This window comes from Eurosta solidaginis, chromosome 1 (genome assembly GCF_040869045.1).
Source record: "Eurosta solidaginis isolate ZX-2024a chromosome 1, ASM4086904v1, whole genome shotgun sequence".
In the NCBI taxonomy this organism is placed as follows: domain Eukaryota; kingdom Metazoa; phylum Arthropoda; class Insecta; order Diptera; family Tephritidae; genus Eurosta; species Eurosta solidaginis.
Window position 1 is genome coordinate 369,037,097 of NC_090319.1, and position 21,867 is coordinate 369,058,963.

Here is a 21,867-nt window from a genome sequence, read left to right on the forward strand (position 1 = left end):
AAGCGGTAAGGTCTTGAAGGTTCAATGTAGTCATATTAAATCACCCGAGATGGTCGGACTTGTAACTCAATGGTTCTTGTTTGATTTTTTTGTTTTGTTTGACAACTGTCAATATTCTTATTCATTTGAAAGTATGTTACCGGAACGTACCGGATCTGTACTCGACGACGGATCATAAATATCGTTAACACCCCTCAAAACCTTCGGAGAGTGTCTTTATCGCTACAATAACAATACCAAAAGAGACGTCTAAAAAGATACAGGAAAAATAGAGAAACAGAGAAAGATGCGGGAAAGAGCGAAGGAGAGGGAGACGAATAAGTAGGGGAAATGAGAGAGAGATAAAGAGATATTTGCGAACTTTCCGAGGCCTTTTCAAGATAATTTGTGAGTATTTTCGATATAACAATGGGACGGGTTTGACATGTTTTCAGGTCAGTGTCGGAACCATTTTGTGCTTAACTCGGGTGAACTCCTGGGTTGTTAAGGTGATTATTGCGGTACCAATTTTAGATTATTTCAGTTAAAAGAAGTAACCGGTTGAAAAAATGTTATCGGTTAAAAAAGAGTAAGAAAAAGGGGTTCCAAAAAAGTAAGCAATTCAAAGAAGAGTAACAAAAAGAGGTTTCAAAAGTAATTGTTTCCAAAGAAGCGAGCAATTCAAAAAAAGTAACCGGTTCCAAAAAAAAAAAATGCCCGATTAAACTTTTAACTTTTTTTAAAATTTTTCACAATGTCGAAAAAACTATCTGGTTCAGAAAGATATCTGGCCAGAAAGGACTTGGTTACTAAAAATGGATTGGTTCCAAAAAATACCCGATTTAAAAACGGATTGGTTACAAAAAAGGACTCAACTTAAAGAAGGGATTGGTTCAAAAACAAGACCCGATGTAAAAAAAGTTTTTTGGTTCCAAATAAACACCCAATTTAAAAAAAGTATGAAGGTTACCTCCTCCTCAACCGGGATTATAGTTCTTTAAAGTAGCTTGTTACAGAAAGATAAGCGCTTATAGCTAAGGGAGGGCTGTTAAAGTAATGGCTCCGGTAGTAGCCGGTTCTGAATTGATAACAAGTTCCAAAAAGCAACCGGTTTCTAAAAGGTAAATGTTGTTTTTGTATTAACAGTGTAACCCCCAACTAAAAGGTAAATGGTTTCAAATTGCGAGCCGAGCTTACACCTACCACTACAAAAATTTTGAAATACTTTGAGAGTAATAAAAAGCTATCTTATTTCAGAAATGTTCTTTATTACTAATTAATTTGTACTAATTTAACTCTAAAACTAAAACCATTGTCACAGGCCGCCGCTTGATCACAAACATACATTTTATATTCCATCTACATATGTCTTTCAATTCTAATCTTTTAACTATCAGCACGTTTGTAATTTTTTTAAATTAAAACTCCTCCATTTACGAAAAGTCTGCGTACATAAGAACGTATCGAAAACCAAAAGTTCGCTATACATCCTCCAAAAAGAAGAGTTTTGAAACGACTGCTTCGGACAACATAATTTTTCTGTTCATTCTTGGAAGGTTTACAGCAAACTTTAATTTCTTGATGCTGTCTATTGTACATTTATTCGCATTTCTTATAACTACCTCACAATATCCAATTTATGTGTTTCTTTTTATATTAATTTTACAGCCGCCTCAATACCGCTTCTGGCAATAATGTTGGTGCACCATGGCGTCATAGCATCTCACGTGATTTGAGCAATGATATGGATTCGATATTTTCACGCACTGGCGCTACACTGCCAAGAGGTGAATATCACAGATTAAAAAGTAAATTTTTAGATAAGTAAAAAATCACAAAAAAATTACAAACAAAATAGAAAGAAAGAACAAACTTAGAAGCCAAACGATAATGTGTGTGTTATGGCCAACAATGCAAAATATGTAGTCAGGTGAAAAGCTTAAAAATTTATGAGAATGAAAACTAGAAAAAAGGAAGAAGTGCACTAAAATCACAGCACAGCAATCGTATAAGGCAATAAAATGTGCGTATGTAGCTGTGTTAACAGTTAAATGTTTAACAGCTCAATAATTAATAATGTTTGCTTGGTTTTAAACGAAACACAGCAGTAGTGAAGAAGAAGCAAAGCTAAAAAACTTGAAAAAAAATTTTTATTTATTTGTTTAGTAATGCTCAAGAGTAATATTTGTTTTAGAAACACACATTTTTAGAAAGTGTAAAGTGGTAAGGGCTTTGAAAAAAGTTAAATTTATTAATTGCACACGCATAGTAGCTGTATTTGTTATTATTTGATTTTGATATTAAATTTTGCAATATAAATTTATGAATTGAATTTTTTCTTAGAAACAGGCATGTCGTTCAATCGCTTCCGCTTGATATTTTCGAAAGTTGCCTTTTGAAATCGTTTTACATATCTGTAAATGGGATAGTTTCTGTGTTCTCGAATGTCTGCAAATCGGAGTTTTGAAACATTAGTGCAATTCTCTCAGTCTAAGGGAAGCGCAGTAAACGTAGAAAAATTTCTACGTTCTCTAGACCAAATATACAAGACTCAGAGAACGCTCCACATACCCATCTTATATTCTTTCGATAAAATCATGCTCTAAGCGCCATATGTAAAACACAAAATGTATATTTTATGCATTCAAAAAGTTTATAAAATTGCCGCTTTCAAAAATGTGATGTTTTTTTAATTGAAAATTCAGTTTCATCATTCTTGTCACATTAATAAATTTTCCATTCAGTAATACATGGGTTTGGGTATAGAAAATGCAGAACTCGTAGACAATTTTTCACAATATATTTTATTGTTGCATGTCGAAAACTTTTCACAGTAAAATATAAAACTTTTAACGTTTTCTATAGTTTCTAGGTATGAATTCACAATGGTTTCTAGACAAAGGAAATACCCCTTTTGAGAAAAATTTAAGTTTTCAATTAAACAAATAAAAAAAATTTCAAAAACATTAAAAAAATTAAAACAAAATTATGCCGGTAGATTCGACTGGAAACTTTCTCACCTCGACTACAGCTTCAACGGTCTCACTCTTTGCTAACACAGCTTTTAAATTGCGATTTAAAAAAAAATCTCGAAAATATCCCAAAATACACAGAAAGTGATTCCGATCCAAGAATAGTCCTGAAAACTATTACGAAATAGTCCTTAAATTATTCTTAAAAAGTGCCAAAACTATCCTTTAATGAACCGGAAGTGACGCCGAAAAACTTGCGGGGATAGTACCGAAATGATACCATAAGGAATCCGAAATACTCTGGAAACTTTCTAAAAATACTCCCAAAATGGTCCCGAAAACAATTTTGAAACTATCCTCAAAATACCGAGATTCGAAAAAGTCCCGAAAAGGTCACGATTTCGAAGTGGTCTGAAATAAATCCAAACAAGTACCTAAATTACCCCTAAGATAGTTTCAAATTGATCCTGAAAAGAATATACACTCTATAAAAAAAAAAAAAAAAAAAAAATTATACACTCTATATACTCTTAAAATATACCCGAATTGATCCCCATAACTATAGAAGCCGATTCCGAAATAGTGCCGCAACGGTTCCGAAAACAATCCAATGATCTTAAAATACTCCCATATTGATTCCGAAGTCAATCTCGAAATGCTCCTGAAACATTGTGTGCGACTGAATCTCGAAATGCTTAAATTAACATCGAATTTGAGTTGAATGAAAAAAAAAACCTAGAGCAATTTCGAAATGATCCAGAAATGAGCACGAAATGATGTGCAATAGCCCCGAATCGCTCCTGAGAAGGGTATAGAAATATTCTTAAAAAGGCCCGATTTGATCTCGAAAACTCCAGAAAGCAGTTCTAAAAAAGATCCGAAACGTCTGAAAAACAGTCGCAACATGATCCTGAAATAGTCCCGTTTATATTCCGAAACCAATCTCGTAACGATCGCGAAATATTTTAAACTAAAACGGTTTACAGAACGCTGAAAACGAAATCGCGCAAATTTCGAATTCAATATCAAATCGTGGTTTCCGAACATGCCTGATAATGAACTTAGAATAATATCGTCAATTCAGTGTGATTTTTTAAGCTACTTGATATCGATTGCTAAGTGAAATATTGCGCTTTCTCAGCTGCCGTCTCGAAAACGCTCTATCTTAGAAAACTTACTTCATACATACCTCAGTTTAATGCAATTTGACGTGAGGTAGAACTTTTACTCTTAACTTAATTAAATTAAAAAGCTATTAAAAACTGAGATGGGGCGTTCTTTAGCCGAATTCTGCCTTTTTGAAAAGTATTTTGACATAGGCCGTTTTCGATGCGACACAGAGGAATATTCCAAGCAGCTGTCCATATATTAGCCTACCAAATAATCATAAATCTTTGCGAAATGCTTCGAATACTTAAGTGCGCACAATAGTGCGTCATAATACTCATTTAAATATACGTTTTGCAATGCCTTTCCTATTTTTGAATTGCCTTAATATTTTGATAGTACTTTTGAGCTTATTTAAATTTTTTTTGATATTATATTTCTTATCTCTCGTTTAATCAGACAAAATTTATATATTTATATTAAAAAGGACCAAATCACTTAGAATTTCAACAGCTGTTATCTCTTGTGTGATTTAGCGCGGTTTTTTTTTTGAATTGCAGGTATCCACTTAGCATTTGAAATGTAAAACATTTATGTAATTTTTTAAGCAAAAACAAAGTGTTAATTTTGGAAATATTTTTGTCATAACCTTTTCAAATTATAATTGTTTCTTTAGTGCTTATAATTTTTTGTTATTTTGATCTTACTTTTATATAAAACAACTACAATTTTCGTTGAATCAATAACATTTTTAATCTTTGCCTGTTTCTTAATACCTGCAGAAACTTGTTTTTAGTTTGTAAGGTATCAAACTTCGTATTCAAAGTTTTGTACAGAAAGTGAGAAGAATTTATAGGAAAAAAAAAGGTTTTTTGGGCGTGTGGCAAATCTTGGGGTTGACTGGGCTTTTTTTGGGTAGGCAATTAATCTGATGAAACTTATATACGGATACAAACTAATGCTTCTTATCTTTATATTATTATTTTTTTTTTATGCTTATGATATTATACATAACAATACAAGAAAATACAGTGCAATGAAATTAACAAAATATTGCAACACAACATAGAACACAAACAAGAACAATAAAATGCAATGCAAAAAATTTACTTAAATAAAAATTATATTCCACTGTAACGTAATAATTTCAAGATAATTAAACAACTTAGCCCATAACAAAGTACATTACAATAGGATAACAGAAGAACTTTTTTTATATTATTCAAATAAATAGTATCTATAAAAAATTTATTCTTTACTAAAATTACTTTGAATAATTCTCTCAAGATAAATTCTGATTGGAATAATTATCTTAACAAACATTAATTCGAAAATGCCCAACTCTGGTTATACATATGTATATGATTTGTTTAGTACACAGGTTTGTGTTTATGTTTCACTCTTTAATATTCAAGTCAAGTGAAGAGTATTTTCTTAAGTTCTCACAATAATATATGTGCAAGTTAGCTCAGTGGGTAGAGCACTCGAATATGGTCGATAAGGCCGAAAGGCGCCAGTTCGAAACACACCACACCGAAGGTCCTGGGTCATGTCATGCGCAAAGCAATTTAAAATATTTAAAAAAAAACTTCTTTCAAGAAGACTGGCGACAGAGTGCTCGCTATAAGCTATGCTAGACGAGAAGCATTTTTTATTTTCATATTTTTTACAAGCTTCGAACGGTTCTGGCACTCTGACGTCTTTTACAATTTTCCATAAGAAATAATTTTCGTAGTAGCTTTAGAAAAAATTTTTCTAAGCGAGGCCGTGCCTCGGCAGTGATTTGGCAAACACTTCGAGTGTATTTTTGCCCATGAAAGCTTCTCAGTAAAAACTCATATGCTTTGCAGATGCCATTCGGAATAGGCATAAAGCATGTCCAGACAATTTGTAGGGAAAAATTAGAAAAAGGCCACGTAACAAATCGGAAGAAAAGCTCGGCCCAAATCTCTTCGGAGGTAAATGCCGCCAAGTATATATTTTTTTTAAATACCAGCCCATCTTAAATTGCCTCTCCTCGATTCCATACGAAATTCATGGAAAACAATGAACCAGATTATAGGACTACAAATCCATAATGACGTTATGCTAGCCATGCCTGCTTTGTTGGTAACCTTAGGCGTCTCCTTATGACGCCAATCTCTATACTAAACTAAATTTAACTTCATATGCATCCACTCCCCTAAGTCTAGATAAGCAATGTATTTTCTCATCCTATATTTAAGTGAAATAGTCGACCACTAATAACATTTCGCCACCTATTTTGGCACTGTCTTTAGATAATTTCGAATCATTTAACGCAAAGTTAAAGTTAAAGTAAAATAAAATCAAAAGAATCATTACCCGAGCTACTCGAAAAAGCTCGATATGCTAGAACTCAAGCTCGAAAAATTTCGACTAATGCGCATTGAGCGAGCTTGTGAGTACTTGTTGCTCGAATGCCCGGGAACCCTAGTTTTAAAGTGGGCCTTATTGTCATAAATTACGTCTTTAAAACCAAATTGTTTGTTTATTTTATGTTCCTTCACGTCCTTCCTTGAAAGCCTAGTCAACTCAGATTCATATACGCGTTATTTACTTTATCGCAGTAGCGAGGTGTAGAGAACCACTAAACTAATCCTTATTATACATATATACAAGCAAATATATATCTAATATAATGTTGGACAAAAATTATAAAAAATATAAATATGTATCTGCAGTGTAGTATAAAAAAAATGCAGCAAAATATAAGTACATAAATAAATTTATTTGTAGCATAAACATATACATATATATACATACAATATAATGACAAACAAAACCAAGTAAAACTTGATGGAAATAAAACGATTTGATGCACAATATTACAACAAAATAAAAATTAAAAAAAGTAAAAAAAAAATGTTTTTGTTATTTTGGAAAAAGTATTTATATTTTTTGTTTTTGACTACAACCAGTTAACAAAACCAAACAACAAAAACAACACATATTGTGCGTCAGCACAGCAGCGCAAACCTTTAATGCGCGCGCAACCAAAAGAATTATGTAAATAGTAAAAAAAAAGAATATCTTAAAAAAATATTTTGCCTATTTGTGGTACAACTTGTAAATTTGCAATGGCCCCGCTACCTTAAATTTGTTTTTTTTTATTAAAATTATTTTTATTGTCTTATTTATTGCATTAACCAGTTAAATAACGTTATTTTTTTATACACACTAACAGCTGCTAAATGATTGGAAAACCTATCCCTTAAACAATTTTTATTTTTATTCCTATTTTTCTGCTGTTAAATAGTTTTGTGTTACTGTTGATTTATAGCAGCAACTTAGAAAAAAGATATTGAAATAATAATAATATATTCTTAGTTACATGCACTATTTTAATTCTATCCAATTTATTGTTTCTTCCAGTACTAAAAAAGAACGTATACATATGTATCAATTCCTTAGATCAAGATTACTTGTGAGATAAAAAAAAATAATTATGGGTATTGGGGTAATCTGGTCTAAATGCAAAATCAGATGTGAAATTAATTTTTTTAATGACGTATCAGTCGATGTTTTCTCATTTCAATGCTTAAAGAGCACATCCTTAAGAACTGCGTACAGGAAACAGATGTCCCAATAGGCTTATATTTTTAAACAATTCGAATTTGCCAAGAACCTGGCTACATTTTCCTCGTTTATTCCTTTTTCATTCATTTTAATATTTTAATAATATTAAGGAAAGCATAGTAAGGTCATTTACAGCTCAAGCTATTGGAATTGTCAAGTCAGAAAGGTCTAGTTTATAAGTACACAACTTAAACACCCCATATCATTGCAAATTACTATACGGTACACAAGTTTTTAAGACCGCCTGACTAAAGCAGAAACAAATGTATCCTTAAACACAGTCCCGATGAATTTTGGCTCTAAAATTTTGACAAGAGACAAATGCAGGCGATGTAGTGGAGTCCTAAAATAAAAACCCTTTTACTATATTGAGAGCGGGTGCCAAATTATTGTGCACAGAATGACAGTTTGTACCAAACTTGCTATATAGTCAGTCAGCTATAATGGAAAATATTTCCGGAACGCTCCATGTGGTACCTACACACTATTTTTTTTCCGGGCTCCATCTATGTAGCATACAGGCATTTTCTCCAATTCACTTCAGAGTGAAATTGCGTGTGGAGGCTATAAATTTAGCGGGCACAAAAAATTCGAGTGAAAGTGAGGTGCAGAACATTCCGATAGTGAAATCAACGTACGGGTCTCGGTTATGTATAAATTTCTCAAGTATTTAACATGACTTTTAAAACAGAGTCATCTAATTTCACTTACTTGCTACATATTTGGAAGCAAATGCAATTTATTGAATAATTTTCAATTGTTTTTGTTTTATCGGCCTATTGATAAATGATTCAAGGTTCGATTCGAGCTCAAGGCCCGAACAATAATTTTTTTCTAATGATAATTATTGTTTTTTTTTTTTTTTAATTTTTCTATAATTGAAAAATTGTATTTTGTTTTTGGAATATTTTTCGGAAAATCTTTTCATAAATACACCGGCAGTTAAAAAGTTCAAAATAATAAATGTAAGGCGCGATAACCGACGAAGAGAATTGGCGGGATGGGACCTACTTGTTTTATGCCGACTCCGAATGGCAGATTAGTTTTTACTGAGAACTTTTCATGTCAGAAATACACTCGGAGTGCTTGCAAAAGACTGCCGAGGGGCAACATCGCTTACAAAAATTTTCTTCTAAATGAAAAAACTTGTTTCTAAAATTTTGATGTTGCTTTCCCGGATTGTGAATCCAGGATCTTCGGTGTGGTAGGCGCAGCACGCTACCATCACACCACGGCGTCCAACAGTTGAACAAAAAAGAAAAGTTGCAGCCAGGAATTAATTTCGAAAACTTTGCCGAATAAGAATTTCGAGAAGGTTGTGAAAAGCTTCCCAAAAATACCAAAACTTTTATTTACAACGCTCTCCGAGTACGCAGTTTTGAAGTCTTTTGAAATTTCCATTTGTTCTAACAATTTTTTCCGAATGGTGTAAAATTTAGTTTTAAAATCAAAAATAATTTCGAAATTTACAAGCCTGTAAATTAAAAAAAAAAAAGTGAAAGTGGCATGGGACAAAATCGCCTACTCAAACAGCTAACTAAATCTCCAACTCTAAATAAAAATTTGTATTTAGATTTTTTATGGATCCATTGATAACAATCCCACTTTTTGACAAATTTTTTTACACATCCATTCAAGCGCCGCTCGCAAGATTTTTAATGAACTTTATAATACCCTAAGAGTTTTTCCACTATATGTGACCCGGTCTATGAAAAGGTGGCTTATGACTCAAAAAAAAATTGTTCCACTTTTTTTCTGGTTTCGATAGTTTTTGAGACGCTCTTTCACGTGGTGAAAACTAGAAAGTCATAACTTGCTTAGAAGTGTATGTAGAGAAAGAAGAGCACAAATGAAAGACGATGAAGCCTTTGGTTCCTTCGATGCCACTTTGGTGGCTGGTGAAGTATCCTCAGATTTTTTTGATAGCATTTTTTTCGATGGCAATGGAGCCAAAATATCGGTTAGAAACTGGTTTGTGCTTTGCCTTTTGGGCATGACTGTTCATAATGCAAAAGAAAAACTACTAAGAAACTGAAGAAATGCATTGTTTATCTTTAACAGCTGTTTCTCGCAATTTCTTTTTTAAGTCATAAGCCACCTTTTCATAGGCCGGGTCACATATGCTGTTTTTTCACAGAGTCCAGTACTCTGTACATGTAAAGCAGGCATGCTTAACGAACGAAACGATATCATTTCGTTACGATAATCAACGTTAATAAACGAAACGAAGTCATTTCGTTTCGTTTATTAACGTTAAGAACGCCAAATTAACGTTAATTTGACGATCTTAACGTTAATAAACGAAACGAAGTGACTTCGTTTCGTTTATTAACGTTGATTATCGTAACGAAATGATATCGTTTCGTTCGTTAAGCATGCCTGATGTAAAGTGTGCTAGCGGAAGAGGAAAAAACGACGTAGAAGAGGAGTTAGATGCTGGGGTAGAGGTACCCGCATAAGCAGATGTGGGGAGCGCAAAAAAGAAAGGTAGAACAATAGTTTGAGTTAGAGAGAAAGAGGGATAAAGAGAGAAAAATAGAGAGGGAAAGGATTGCGATTGAGAGTAAGAAAGAGATATATGCTATGTACATACAAAATAAGCAGCAAAATACTAACAAAATTAAAAAACAAGTTATTTGTTAAACTTTAAATTATTTTTTGTACAAATTTGCTGTTAATTTAAAAACGTATTTTATTAAACTATCATAATCTTTCGCAAATTCATATCATGCAAAACTTTAAATCACAACAACACAAACAACAGCAACACATGACTACAAAAAACATAACAAAACAAATTTCTGAGTTCTGGGCTTTTTTGAAATTTAAAAATCAATTTAATATTTTATACGTAGTATATGTACGTTTATATACATTTGTTTAAATAAAGTATATAAATACATACATACATATGTACACAACATGTTAAAAGTGAAAGCTTCTACATATATAAAAAAAAAAAAAAAATATAAATGGTGCGAATTTACAAAGCAAAATTTTTTGTAACAAAAAAATCATACATCATTTATTTTCAATTTGTCAATCTGCCATTGTTTGCCAAACAAAGCGTAATTGCTGTAATTAAATTTAGTTTTTTTCACTAAGCAAAAGGGTTAAGGTGAAAAATAAAACAAACTAATGGATACATACAAAATGTATTGAGTTGTCATATAAAGGCGTGTAATTATATCACATGTGATATTTCCACAAAATCTTACTTAAAAAATTGTCCAAAACTTTGAATACGAATATTTTTTTTAATTCTTGCAATGTTAAAATAAATAATATTAATAATGTTCAATACTAATTACGTTGTGTGCATAGCTCATACATTTCATGCTATATATCGTTTACTTATTATTTGCTAAAACTTTTTTCTTAGTATTTAAAAAAAGTTGTTGTTTTAATACTAATTTTTTCGAATAACAGTACGTATTAAGTGTTACTAAGCAACCAAAAATTGATTACTATTATCTACTAAATTGCGCTATGTTTGAGTTGCAGCTGATAGTAGCGGGCATATACAGTTGCGAGCATATAAATAGCAGCGAAATTTAAAAAAAAAAAACTTTCTCTTTTATTTATTTTCATTAATTTTAGAAAAAAAACTCTAGTGTTTTCTCTAACAAAAATTTTGCAAACTTAGAAATCAAATTCAAATTGAAACATTCTTCGTAAAAATTCGAATATGTCGATATTTTTACTGGAAATTTGCCAATAATTTTGAACATGCAGTTTTGTAGTCCATTTTGGCGGTCACTATCGTCCGAAAAATTTAGTACAAAAACGTCCAAATTTTTTGTTTTCTTATTTATACATGTTTTGCTGTTTTTTGCATTGTATTTCCTTCTGTATGATAAGAAAAATATTTTGTTTCCGGACGAGCGGCCATTTTTATAAATTTTATTATACAAAGTACAAGATTGAGGTCTTTTAAAATCTCTCCTGATTGAAATTATACACTTATTATGTGAAAAAAATCTAATATAGAAATCTGGAAAGAAATGTTCAATAATTGAGGCAAATTTTGAGGGTGTTCACATTGTACTTTGTTAATCTAAAATTGTTTGGGCTACAAATCAGTATTAACAAAAGATTTCTGAAAATGCTCGAATTTTTGTTTTACAGTTTTCACGAAGCTTATTGTGATGCCCCCAAAAATTTCGAAGTCTTTTGTAGATTTGTAAACGCTTCTTGAAACGCTTGGTTTGTGTCGTTTTCGTGATGTCCCCAAAACTTTCGAAAATTTTAAGACACTTCGCTAGTGTTCGCATTTATTTGAAATGTTTTTGAATAAAAAAAAACTTACATTTTTTCGTTGACAATTTTTAACACTTCTCTAGTTTTCGAGTTTGTTCGAAAACATGTTTGTAATTTTATTGCGTTGTTTTTGTGATGCCTTCAAAATTTTCGAAATTTTCATCAAGATTTTTGAATACATTTCGTATTTCTACAATTTTCGATAATGTTTTCGAACTGGCTTGCGTCGTTTTCGAGGCGCACCTAAATATTTCGAAAATTCCATGAAGATCTTTAACCACTTATCGCGTTTAAATTTTTTCGAAATTGTTGGCGACATTCTTAGAAATTTCAAAGTTTTCATACACATTTTTAAACATTTCTACATTTTTAGAATTTAATAGAAATGTTATTGAAATTTCGAAAATTTTGTTGAGCTTAAACATTTTTAGAGTTTAAGAAATTATTTATTTTTAAATTCCAATTTTTTCGAAAACGAGTTCGAACTTCGTGTATATCATTTTTTTAAACACTGTTTAAAAACACTTCTTGAATTTTTGAATTTTTCTTAAATGTTTTAGAAATTCGTTTGCATTGTTTTCGTGATACCCTTAAAAAGTTCGAAATTTGTATGAAGATTTTCAAACCGCTCTCGAATTTTAGAATTTTTTCGAAAATGCTTTTGATTTGTTTTTTTTTTTTTTCGTTATTTAATAATCTGGAAAAAGTTTAAGCAACGTGACATGAGGACGGACGAGGAAACAACTGTTTTGAAATTTGTTTGCATTGTTCATCACGAAATTTCGTAACTTTTTCGAAAACGTTTTTGAAGTTGTTAAAAAAAAATTTAAAAAAATTAGAAACCATCTGCTGAAAGGGGTTACTACATTTTTGCTGCTATTTTCGTGTTCACAGCTGCACATACATTCACACATATATCTTCAACCTTTTTTAAACCATGTGTGACCTGGAATCATGAAAGAGACCTATTGTGCGAAAACAAGTTTTCGAGAAAAACGCGTTTAAAGTTTTTGTTTAGCTTCACTCTGTGTAGCGACCGGCCGTTGTGAACGAATTTTGTAATTACAATTTAAGTAACTTCCCGATAAGCTACAAGCTTGAAACTTGGAATATAGTTCAGAACCCGATGACAATGCAATAATAAGAAAAAAAAAACTCCTATAGGTGGCGCATGGATCGAAATATTAAAAAAATCGTATTTATGGTCCGATTTGGCTTTAAATGCGATTAGTGAAGAACCCAAAAAAGATAAAAAAAAAATGAGGTTTGTTCCATTGGAAAGAGCGTTAAATTTCCTATAAGAATCACTGAAAAAGTGAACAACGGTATTTTCGCACAATAGGCCCCTATCATGATTCCAGGTCACATGTAATCTTTTTACATTTTTTATTACGTTTTAAGTATTAAATATTGTTTTATTATTAATGAACTTGCTTTTTCCATTTATTGATTTTTTTATGACTCCTTTCATTTATTTATTTGTTATAAATTTTAATTTTGTTTTAATATTATGCTATTGTTTGCAGTGGATATACGTATTCCCAAAGCGCATGCGCTTCTTAACAGTTTATGCAGTTTTCCTACTACAGCAACAGCTTCAACAACAACTACCACAACTACTACGATAATGCCAAAAACTAAAACCAATATTTGTACAACAACTACAATAAGTACAACCACAATACCACAAAACCCAAAACATATACAACATACAAAAACAATAACTCAAACAAAAACTAGTAGTGATCCTGGTATTGGCAGCAATAATCCTTCACGCAACATCAACAATATCAGATTTATTAAACCATTAATAGAAAAGACAAAAATGTCTAAAACAACAATAACAGCGAGCGCCACAGCACAATTGACAAAGCCATCAAATGCAAAAGTGTAGTCACAATATATTAATATAATACATACAAATAACAAAAAAAAAAAAAAAGAAAAACAAAAATAACAAAAACTATTAAAGCGGCTCAACATAGTATATATGCATAACATAAGTATAATCATAATAGCATTAATCCATTTGGCTTTAAATAGTTTTAAATTTTAAAATTTTAATGCTTTTTCATACGTATCATTCGTGCTGAATTCAATAATAATACATTATTGGCTGTAACAAAGTATATCACCTAAAAACAAAGCATATAAATATTCATACATACATACTACATGCAATAATTTAGGTCACACATATTTATATTTAAGTATATTTACCTTAATATCGCTATTCGGTTATGGAACTAAATGTATTTACATTATGGTGTGTCTCTGTTTATGAAGCGCTGATTTCCGCCAGCGTTTTTTGCTGATTCAATTCTGCATAGCATTCAATGGCGTTTCTTTTTTGAAAATAATGTCGCCCTGTTGGTTCATCTCAACTCTCTCGTGAGTTTGTAAGTTCCTATCACAAAATATTTTCCACTGAATAAGAAAATGGGTTCAATTACCTAGAAATGTATCCATTTTGCATCGCTCCAGGTGACCTAGTTGAAAAGTTAGAATTTGCACCCATGAAGATCACATTTATTCCAGAAAAGAAAACGCCATAAGAAAAATAGTTTACGTATTCAATTACTATTTTTATCTACAGTAGTAAACACGTGTTACTAAAAAAGTATTTAGAATAAGTAAGAAGTTGACATATTCACAAGCTTATATTAGCCTCACTTGTATGTATGCTTATTTGTAATTCTCTACGCTAGGCGCGCAAAGGAGAGTTAGACCCATCAAGCGGCAGTTATTGAATACTCGCAGCAGTAGTTAAATAACTTGCTACAAAAGGAGTTGTGCTTAATAGCGGAGACACGGACCTCTGTGCTACGGTGCTATCAACATCACACATCTAAGTGGATTGTAGATACTAAAACGGCACCATATTTGCGTGTTTTTTTAGTTTTTTTAAATGATATTTGTATTATTTTTAATATATGACATGTTCATCTATCATGCTAAGCCCCCGATCACTGATGACAATGTAGTAAAATTCATATTTCTTTAACAGCAGATAATCAACAAGTTTATTTCTTTGCAGTCACTGAATTATAAAAACCTCCATGGTCAATAATTTCAAATATGAAATCTCGCACTAAGATTGCAAAGCGGTTAAAGTCATTGAATTTATCTTAGCCAAATTATTTAGATATTTACTATCGCCCTTCTGTCGAAAAATTTAAAAAAACTACAACAATAAAATGTATTTTTGAGCTCTCTTAACTGCTGCACAAAACAAGAAATTACTTCAATAAACATTCGGGCTCGTAAATGGGACTAAAATCAGTTTTTAATCGGCGCGTTAAGGCTTCTTTTGGTCACATTTAGGATGCGGAAATGAATATGTTTCCCTTCTTGCGATCCTAGCCTGATATGAGCCTAAGTTCGTATATCCCATGAGTCTGAAAGGGCCTATTGGCCTCATAAACAGACCTTTTTCTACACTCATCCTAGTCTGAGATATTATTTAAGAACGGCTATTCACAGCTATATATGATTATGTAAAGCCTTATACAATTGACATGAAATAGCAAGGCAGGTTATAATAAAAGGAAAAATGAATTTAGAAGGCGTTAGAAATGAATTGAATACAATGTGAATAAGACAAACATGTCTAAAACATAGGCGTCAAATTAGCAAACAACCATGCTCACCTGACTTTTGAAGTTACTATTGAAGTCTTGTTCTACGTCTTTTCTATCACCTGCTGAAGATAGTCGGCCGTATGCGTCGTCATATTTAACATTCTGTCAAAATGCTGCAAATGTACCATCTTGAACATCATGTTGACATTTTATCATGTTGTTTTGTACACAATGATTGAATATACAATATTTTAATTGAATTTTCGTTTAAAATTAAATATCCGAACCTACAATTTTAGAATTTATTTTGCTGATAATTTGATCAAATTAGGGTCATAAAAGAATCCTATGTGACATATGTTTCAGGCTCATATTTTTCACATATTTCGTACTCATATCGGAGTCCTAAATTATGAGCTTTCGGAGAGTGTTTGTTTAAAAAAAACTTTTGTGCAATTCACAAGAGTGTCGTATGCATGTAAAATTTAAGACTTGAATTGTTACCATGGTTTTCCATATAAAATTTGATTAAAGCATACCACATAAGGCAAATAGGAGGCCTTGTAAATTGGCTTTTTATTTCTATTTAATATAAATATAAGTGGGGAAACCTGTAGGGAAACATTTTTTTCGAGTAGAGGAAATAAAGCATTTTTCGAGCTGCTCTTGCGATTTTTGTAAACATTTGTTGGCAACACGGCCCCCGATGACACTATTGATTTTATACCCGCATCACCTAAACACGTTTTTGTTACTCGTGCCATAGATATTTCGTCGTTATATCCAAAGACTAGCACTAACAACGTGAGTCAACTTTCCTCAAAAGGGAGATAATTTCTTTTCGTCATTGATATTAGCGAAAAAATTACAAAGTTTACAAACGGCGATGGTTACTAGTTTTTTTTTTTTTTTGTGTTTCGTGGAAGGAGGAAATGCTTTATGCACTGACGGGATATTTAAGCCTCACTGCGAGACTTTCCGAGTGTAGGACTCCTTCTTCCATGAAGGCCTACCCACTAAAACCTAACCCCCACGGCCCGCGCTAATCCCCGTACCTGAGACCGTGTTTAGCATTACTTCGGGTACGGGTGCGCGCTACGTGAGCTCTATGGCTACTCTCACGCTAATGGGCTAGGCATCCGTCTTCTCGTTTACTGATAAGTATATGCCTCACATATTTGCTGACCGTATCCCATCTGTCTCTTCGACAGGTCATGTTATTGATGACGCTGCCCGGGGATAGGTCGCCAAGTATCTCTTCTACCCTCCTTCGCTGATCGGAGAAGTGCCTGCATTCGAAGAAGGTGTGGCGTACATCGTATATTTTCCCACAGTACAGGTAGCTCGGGTTATTAAACTTACCTATTCTGTGTAGGTGTTTCCGGAAGTAACCGTGTCCCGTTAGAAACTGGGTCAGGTAAAAGTCTACCTCTCCGTGTGGTCGCTTCAACCATGGACTCAGTTCAGGGATTAGTTCCCTAGTCCACTTTCCTACGATGCTGTTGCTCCACTGATCTTGCCAGCGTCGGATCGATTCCTCTCGCGCTTGCATGGCAACAGCAGCTCTACTTGCTTGCGATCTACTAGTACATGTAGCTGAATTTCACTTCTTCATCAGCTAGCTTCTTGGGAGCTGAGTATTGAACTCGAAATATCCCACATTCATACTTCATACTAGTGCAAAAGCAGATGCCTTTATCCACTAAGCCATATGCATGTCACGCTGCTGGCTTTGAAATTGATCTCTAAATATTGCCTTTTTGTATCTCTTACTTTATAAACCATTAGCTACATACTAATTCTATATGGTTTCAATCCTAATTGTGTGGAATACTTGTAGGCGCCCTTTCAAGAGCTTAGTAACTCCACAGTCGACACTCGTTCGATGTTTCAATTCGATATAGAACGGCCGACTAGATCACTTAGAAACTAATGTCTTTATTAGAGTATTTTACTTTTCATATTTCCAAAAGTATTTATATTCTGAACAGCTTTTGTTTTTTAAATAATCTGAAAAGCATTAAAACATTTAAATTTAAGAACAGGCAATTCGACAGCTAATTTTGTGTCGAACAGTTTTTATTGAACGCTTGACAGGATTTTATACACGTTCTTACTAGGTTTCCATTTACGGAAAGCCAACCACGGTTATTTCTAGTAATCGGTGCTCAAAGATCTCATTGCAGCCGGCTGCCCATACCATTGCTAATTAGTATACCTAATTATAAATTTAACAGTTTATCAGTATATTTTTTAGTAGTTACGTTAATTAGTTTTTTCTTATTTTATTTTTATCCAACAACTTATATTATATTTATTTTAATCTAATTTCCTTTATTACTTTCTTTTTTTCAGTTAACATTTGAAGTTATATACCCAAAAAACAAAACAAAAAAATATATATATTTAACATATAATCAGCATGAAAATGTATATTTTATACGAATACCTTTATTTTACCTTTATATTCTAAACTTTGCTCATTTTTATTTTTATCTTACCTATAAATCATTATTTTTGCATATACCTGCGACTAGAGCTATTTAAAAAAAAATTTGAATTTGCATGTATAATATATATGTTTAGCTTAAAAGGCCCTTACCAACGTCATTAACATTTTAAAGTGTTAGAAACAACAACAACGTTGATAGTAGACTTTTCAAAAGCCATATCTGCTTGAAGTAGATGTGAGAAAAAAAAATGTTTTTTGATTCTCCCATAAAATTTTTAAATATGTTGGCTAGGGCCTTTGTGAATTATTTATGTATAGATACCAAGATATCTATATGTATGTATGTACGTATGTGTGTATGCATATTTTTATTGCCATTTTGATAGTTTTTTTTACAACAAAGCTCAAACGCAACTCGATTATTGAAAAAAAAAGCACAAATAAAATTAACAATCAAACAAATGCAGCTCAACTAATCACAATCAATTTAAGTAATAATCAAGCAGTCAATCAATCAGTAAACTAATCAATCAGTCAGTATTTACTGCCTCCTACCCAATGACTCAACGCCGTGCAGTTTTCTTTTGGCGCTACAACACATACAAGAACAACAATGCAGCTAAAATAGTTTAATGTTAATTTACAACTCCCACAATACTATTACATATTATTTACTTATTAAACATACTATGCATATTATTTACCTATTAAACAATTTAATTGACGAACCAAGTGAACCTAAGCAATATTTTTAGAAAAACAAAAAAGCAAACATAAATCTAACATAAATAATACAAAATATTATTCATATATGTTATTTTTTACATATTTTTAGTTTAGTATTAAAAAACTAAAATTTTTTTGAAAAAATACAATAAAATTGTAAAACTAATATTTTATTGAATGAAAAAAAAAAAAACAATACGACAACAGCTTAATTAAAAATAATTTTTATTATTATTTTATATTTTTTTATTTACTTTTTCTTATAAATATTTCTTTTTAATGTTGGATGCCACCCTGTATAAGTATCACGTTCGTCCTTAACACTCCAAGCATGACTTGATAATACCTTAACCCTTTGCCGACCAAAACAGCTAATTTGCTTGCAGTACGAAGGAAAAAAAGTTTTTGTGTCGTTACTTAATTTTTGCACATTGTTTTGTATAAACTACTCGCTTACCAATTCTGTGAACAATTCTTTTGGTTGTATTGCGTTAAATAATCTGATAATATTGAAGGGAGTTCTCAATTATTATCATTTTGTGCAGTGTGTTGTGGTCATCAAAGCGGGTAAGTAAAATTTATCATTTTTATTTTTAACCTTTATGTGGAAAATTTCAAGCCAACATGGTGAGTCCGTAAGTTGCCTCGCTAGGAGTGACACTGAGATTACTGCCATTGGAGGGTTTTCGATGGAGTTAAATATCTTTTGAAATGTATAAAAAATGGCGAATTTAACCTCGTCTTATTTCGTGTAGGTGATTCTGAATCAAGTATTCTGTGTGTTGAATTGAACCGCATATATTCCCATGATATGGTCTCTTCTTAAAGCCACTATTGAAGCAAAATGTAAGCCAAAGTAAATCAATACAGTTCTACCGAGTGCCCGTTATCAACTTTTGATGGAAGTACACATTGCAAAATTCAGTGTCCGCCAAACCCCGGCCTAGCTCTACAGAAATCCACCTATCCAGAGCAGAAGTCAGCCACGCTCTTAATTTCCTTAAAAATACAATGTACGGCTCGTACGCCATACTACTGTAGCCAGTCAACTAACAAAAACCGGGAAATAATTATGAAACATGATTTTAGTCCTGAACTAATTTAAGTCTCCCAAGTGCGTGGGATTTGCTGCACTTAGAGCTTTGTCAAATTGACAGCTGTTGTCCGAGTAGAAAATGTACATCGTGATCCTATAAGTATTGGAATTCACTTCGTTGATTACAACGAAAACTACACCACTTCTAATTTCATTGAAATACAAGGACTTTTTGTTGGGAAAGCTAGCATATATCAGTTGTGATGATTTTCGACTCAAATAAAGAGTGTTTATTTCGTAAGCGAATTATGAAGCGTATTCTTCTTCTGGTAGCGATAAGGAGACTCCCAGAAGGTTTTGGGAAGTTTTTTCGATGTTGATGGTTGCCGGATATAGACCCCGATCGTGGCCCCGTTAAAACTTCAGGCCATCCAACCCCTTGAGCTTGGGGTCGCCAAAGCCTCGCTTGCTAAATGCACAGGATTCGCCAAGGGTTAGGTTGCACCACCGGACCCCTTGAGTCCCAATAATGAAACGGTGTTTCTTCGATATAAGGTTTCAGTCAGCCTGAACTTGCGACTAACAATGAATTCCTGGCAGCTGCCAAACATCCTACGCAACTGTAGTTTATCCGGAAAAAAGTCCACTACTCCACTGCCGTAGATGAGTTTTCTGGTCACTTCTTACCTTACGGTTTTTAAAGAGAGGAGCGCTGATGTGCCTATATACGAACAAGATCGAAACTAGTGAGAACGACAAGTGAGCGTAATATGCAAGCGTGTACCTCATATCTCATAGCACCCAAGTTGAGGTTAGCTTGCTTATGTTGTCTACAGGATGTGGGTTTAGCATTTACATCAATATCAGAGTGTAGGGTGTATGCTGAAAACTTGTGATTTTCGCCGGAACGCACGCTCCACCGTCAAGGTTGCATTGTATTGAATTCAAATATCTTCTAACTTCTAGTAATCAGAAAGAATTTTTGACGAATTATTGGCAAGACGGGATGATTCGGCACCCTTTGTCGAGATAAATCTGCATGTCTGCGACAGAAATCCTAAAATAACTACATTTTGCTCTGCTTTATAATAAGCTACAGCCAAATGAGGGCTTCTGAAGAAATTTGTTGCAAACATAACCCAAATCAGTTGGATACAACCATGATTCACCTTTCCATCATTGTACGTGTTGTGGCTCCCATTCCCAATCCGCTTCGACACTATTGGCCCGCAGTTTATAAGCAGAAATACTTTTATCTAACCAGGCTCTCAGGATAGTCCCGGACAAGATATTACTAAACACTGCCTCGTGTTAGGCAAGTAACCCCAATTATACTTCTTACCCCACAGCTACCTCTCAATTAAATCACCAATACATTTCTAACCCTACAGTTAAATAAAAAAAAAATAAATGTAAGGCGCGATAACCTCCGAAGAGATCTAAGGCCGAGCTTCTCTTCCAATTTGCGTCGTGCTTCTCTTGATTTTTCCCTACAAATTGGCCGGACGGGACCTACATGTTTTATGCCGACTCCGAACGGCATCTGCAAGGCAGATGAGTTTTCACTGAGAGCTTTTCATGGCAGAAATACAATCGGAGCGCTTGCCAGACACTGCCGAGGGGCGACCCCGCTTAGAAAAATTTTCTTCTAATTGAAAAATCTTATTTCTAAAATTTTGATGTTGCTTTGCCCGGGAGTTGAACCCAGGGCATACGGTGTGATAGGCGGAGCACGCTACCATCACACCACGGTGGCCGCCCTACAGTTACCTCTCAATTAATTCACCATTACAATTGAGTACCATATACACGGTTTAAGGCAGTTGGCTTGAACAGTAGAGTCGGATGCAAGAAACCGCTAAAGATATCTTGGTTAATCACAGTCAAAGTGGTGTGGTTAAGAGATTCTTGTTAAAGCGTCAAAATTTTGTAGGTATTTACAAAAAAAGGAGATCTGATGGATTAAAAAAGAACCGATATTTAAATGGCATTTTCAGTAGAATGATCATTAAGATATTATTGGTTGGGACATCTATCTATGTTTGCTGTATAATGTGATAGTTTTCCTGCCCGAATTGGTTTGCCTGCCGCATTTGAAGTAATTTTCAAGTAATTTTCAAGAAATTTGTATATATTTTTAAACCCTTTTTTATCTTA

At 32.9% G+C, this 21,867-nt stretch overlaps 1 protein-coding gene across 5 annotated transcripts in view; it reads left to right on the forward strand.

Moving 5' to 3' along the window:
• Nuak (Nuak family kinase 1) overlaps positions 1-21,867 on the forward strand; it is a 113,393-nt gene that overhangs the window by 82,696 nt on the left and 8,830 nt on the right. For 2 of the 5 annotated variants that reach the window (XM_067762956.1, XM_067762957.1), the window contains 2 exons: positions 1,648-1,766; positions 13,442-13,815. In XM_067762956.1, the coding sequence (XP_067619057.1) occupies positions 1,648-1,766; positions 13,442-13,809 (487 nt within the window). In that variant the 3' untranslated portion in view covers positions 13,810-13,815. Of the gene's footprint in view, positions 1-1,647; positions 1,767-13,441; positions 13,816-17,851; positions 18,893-21,867 lie in introns of those variants that run through there. The other 3 variants (XM_067762958.1, XM_067762959.1, XM_067762955.1) reach the window with 3 other exon arrangements.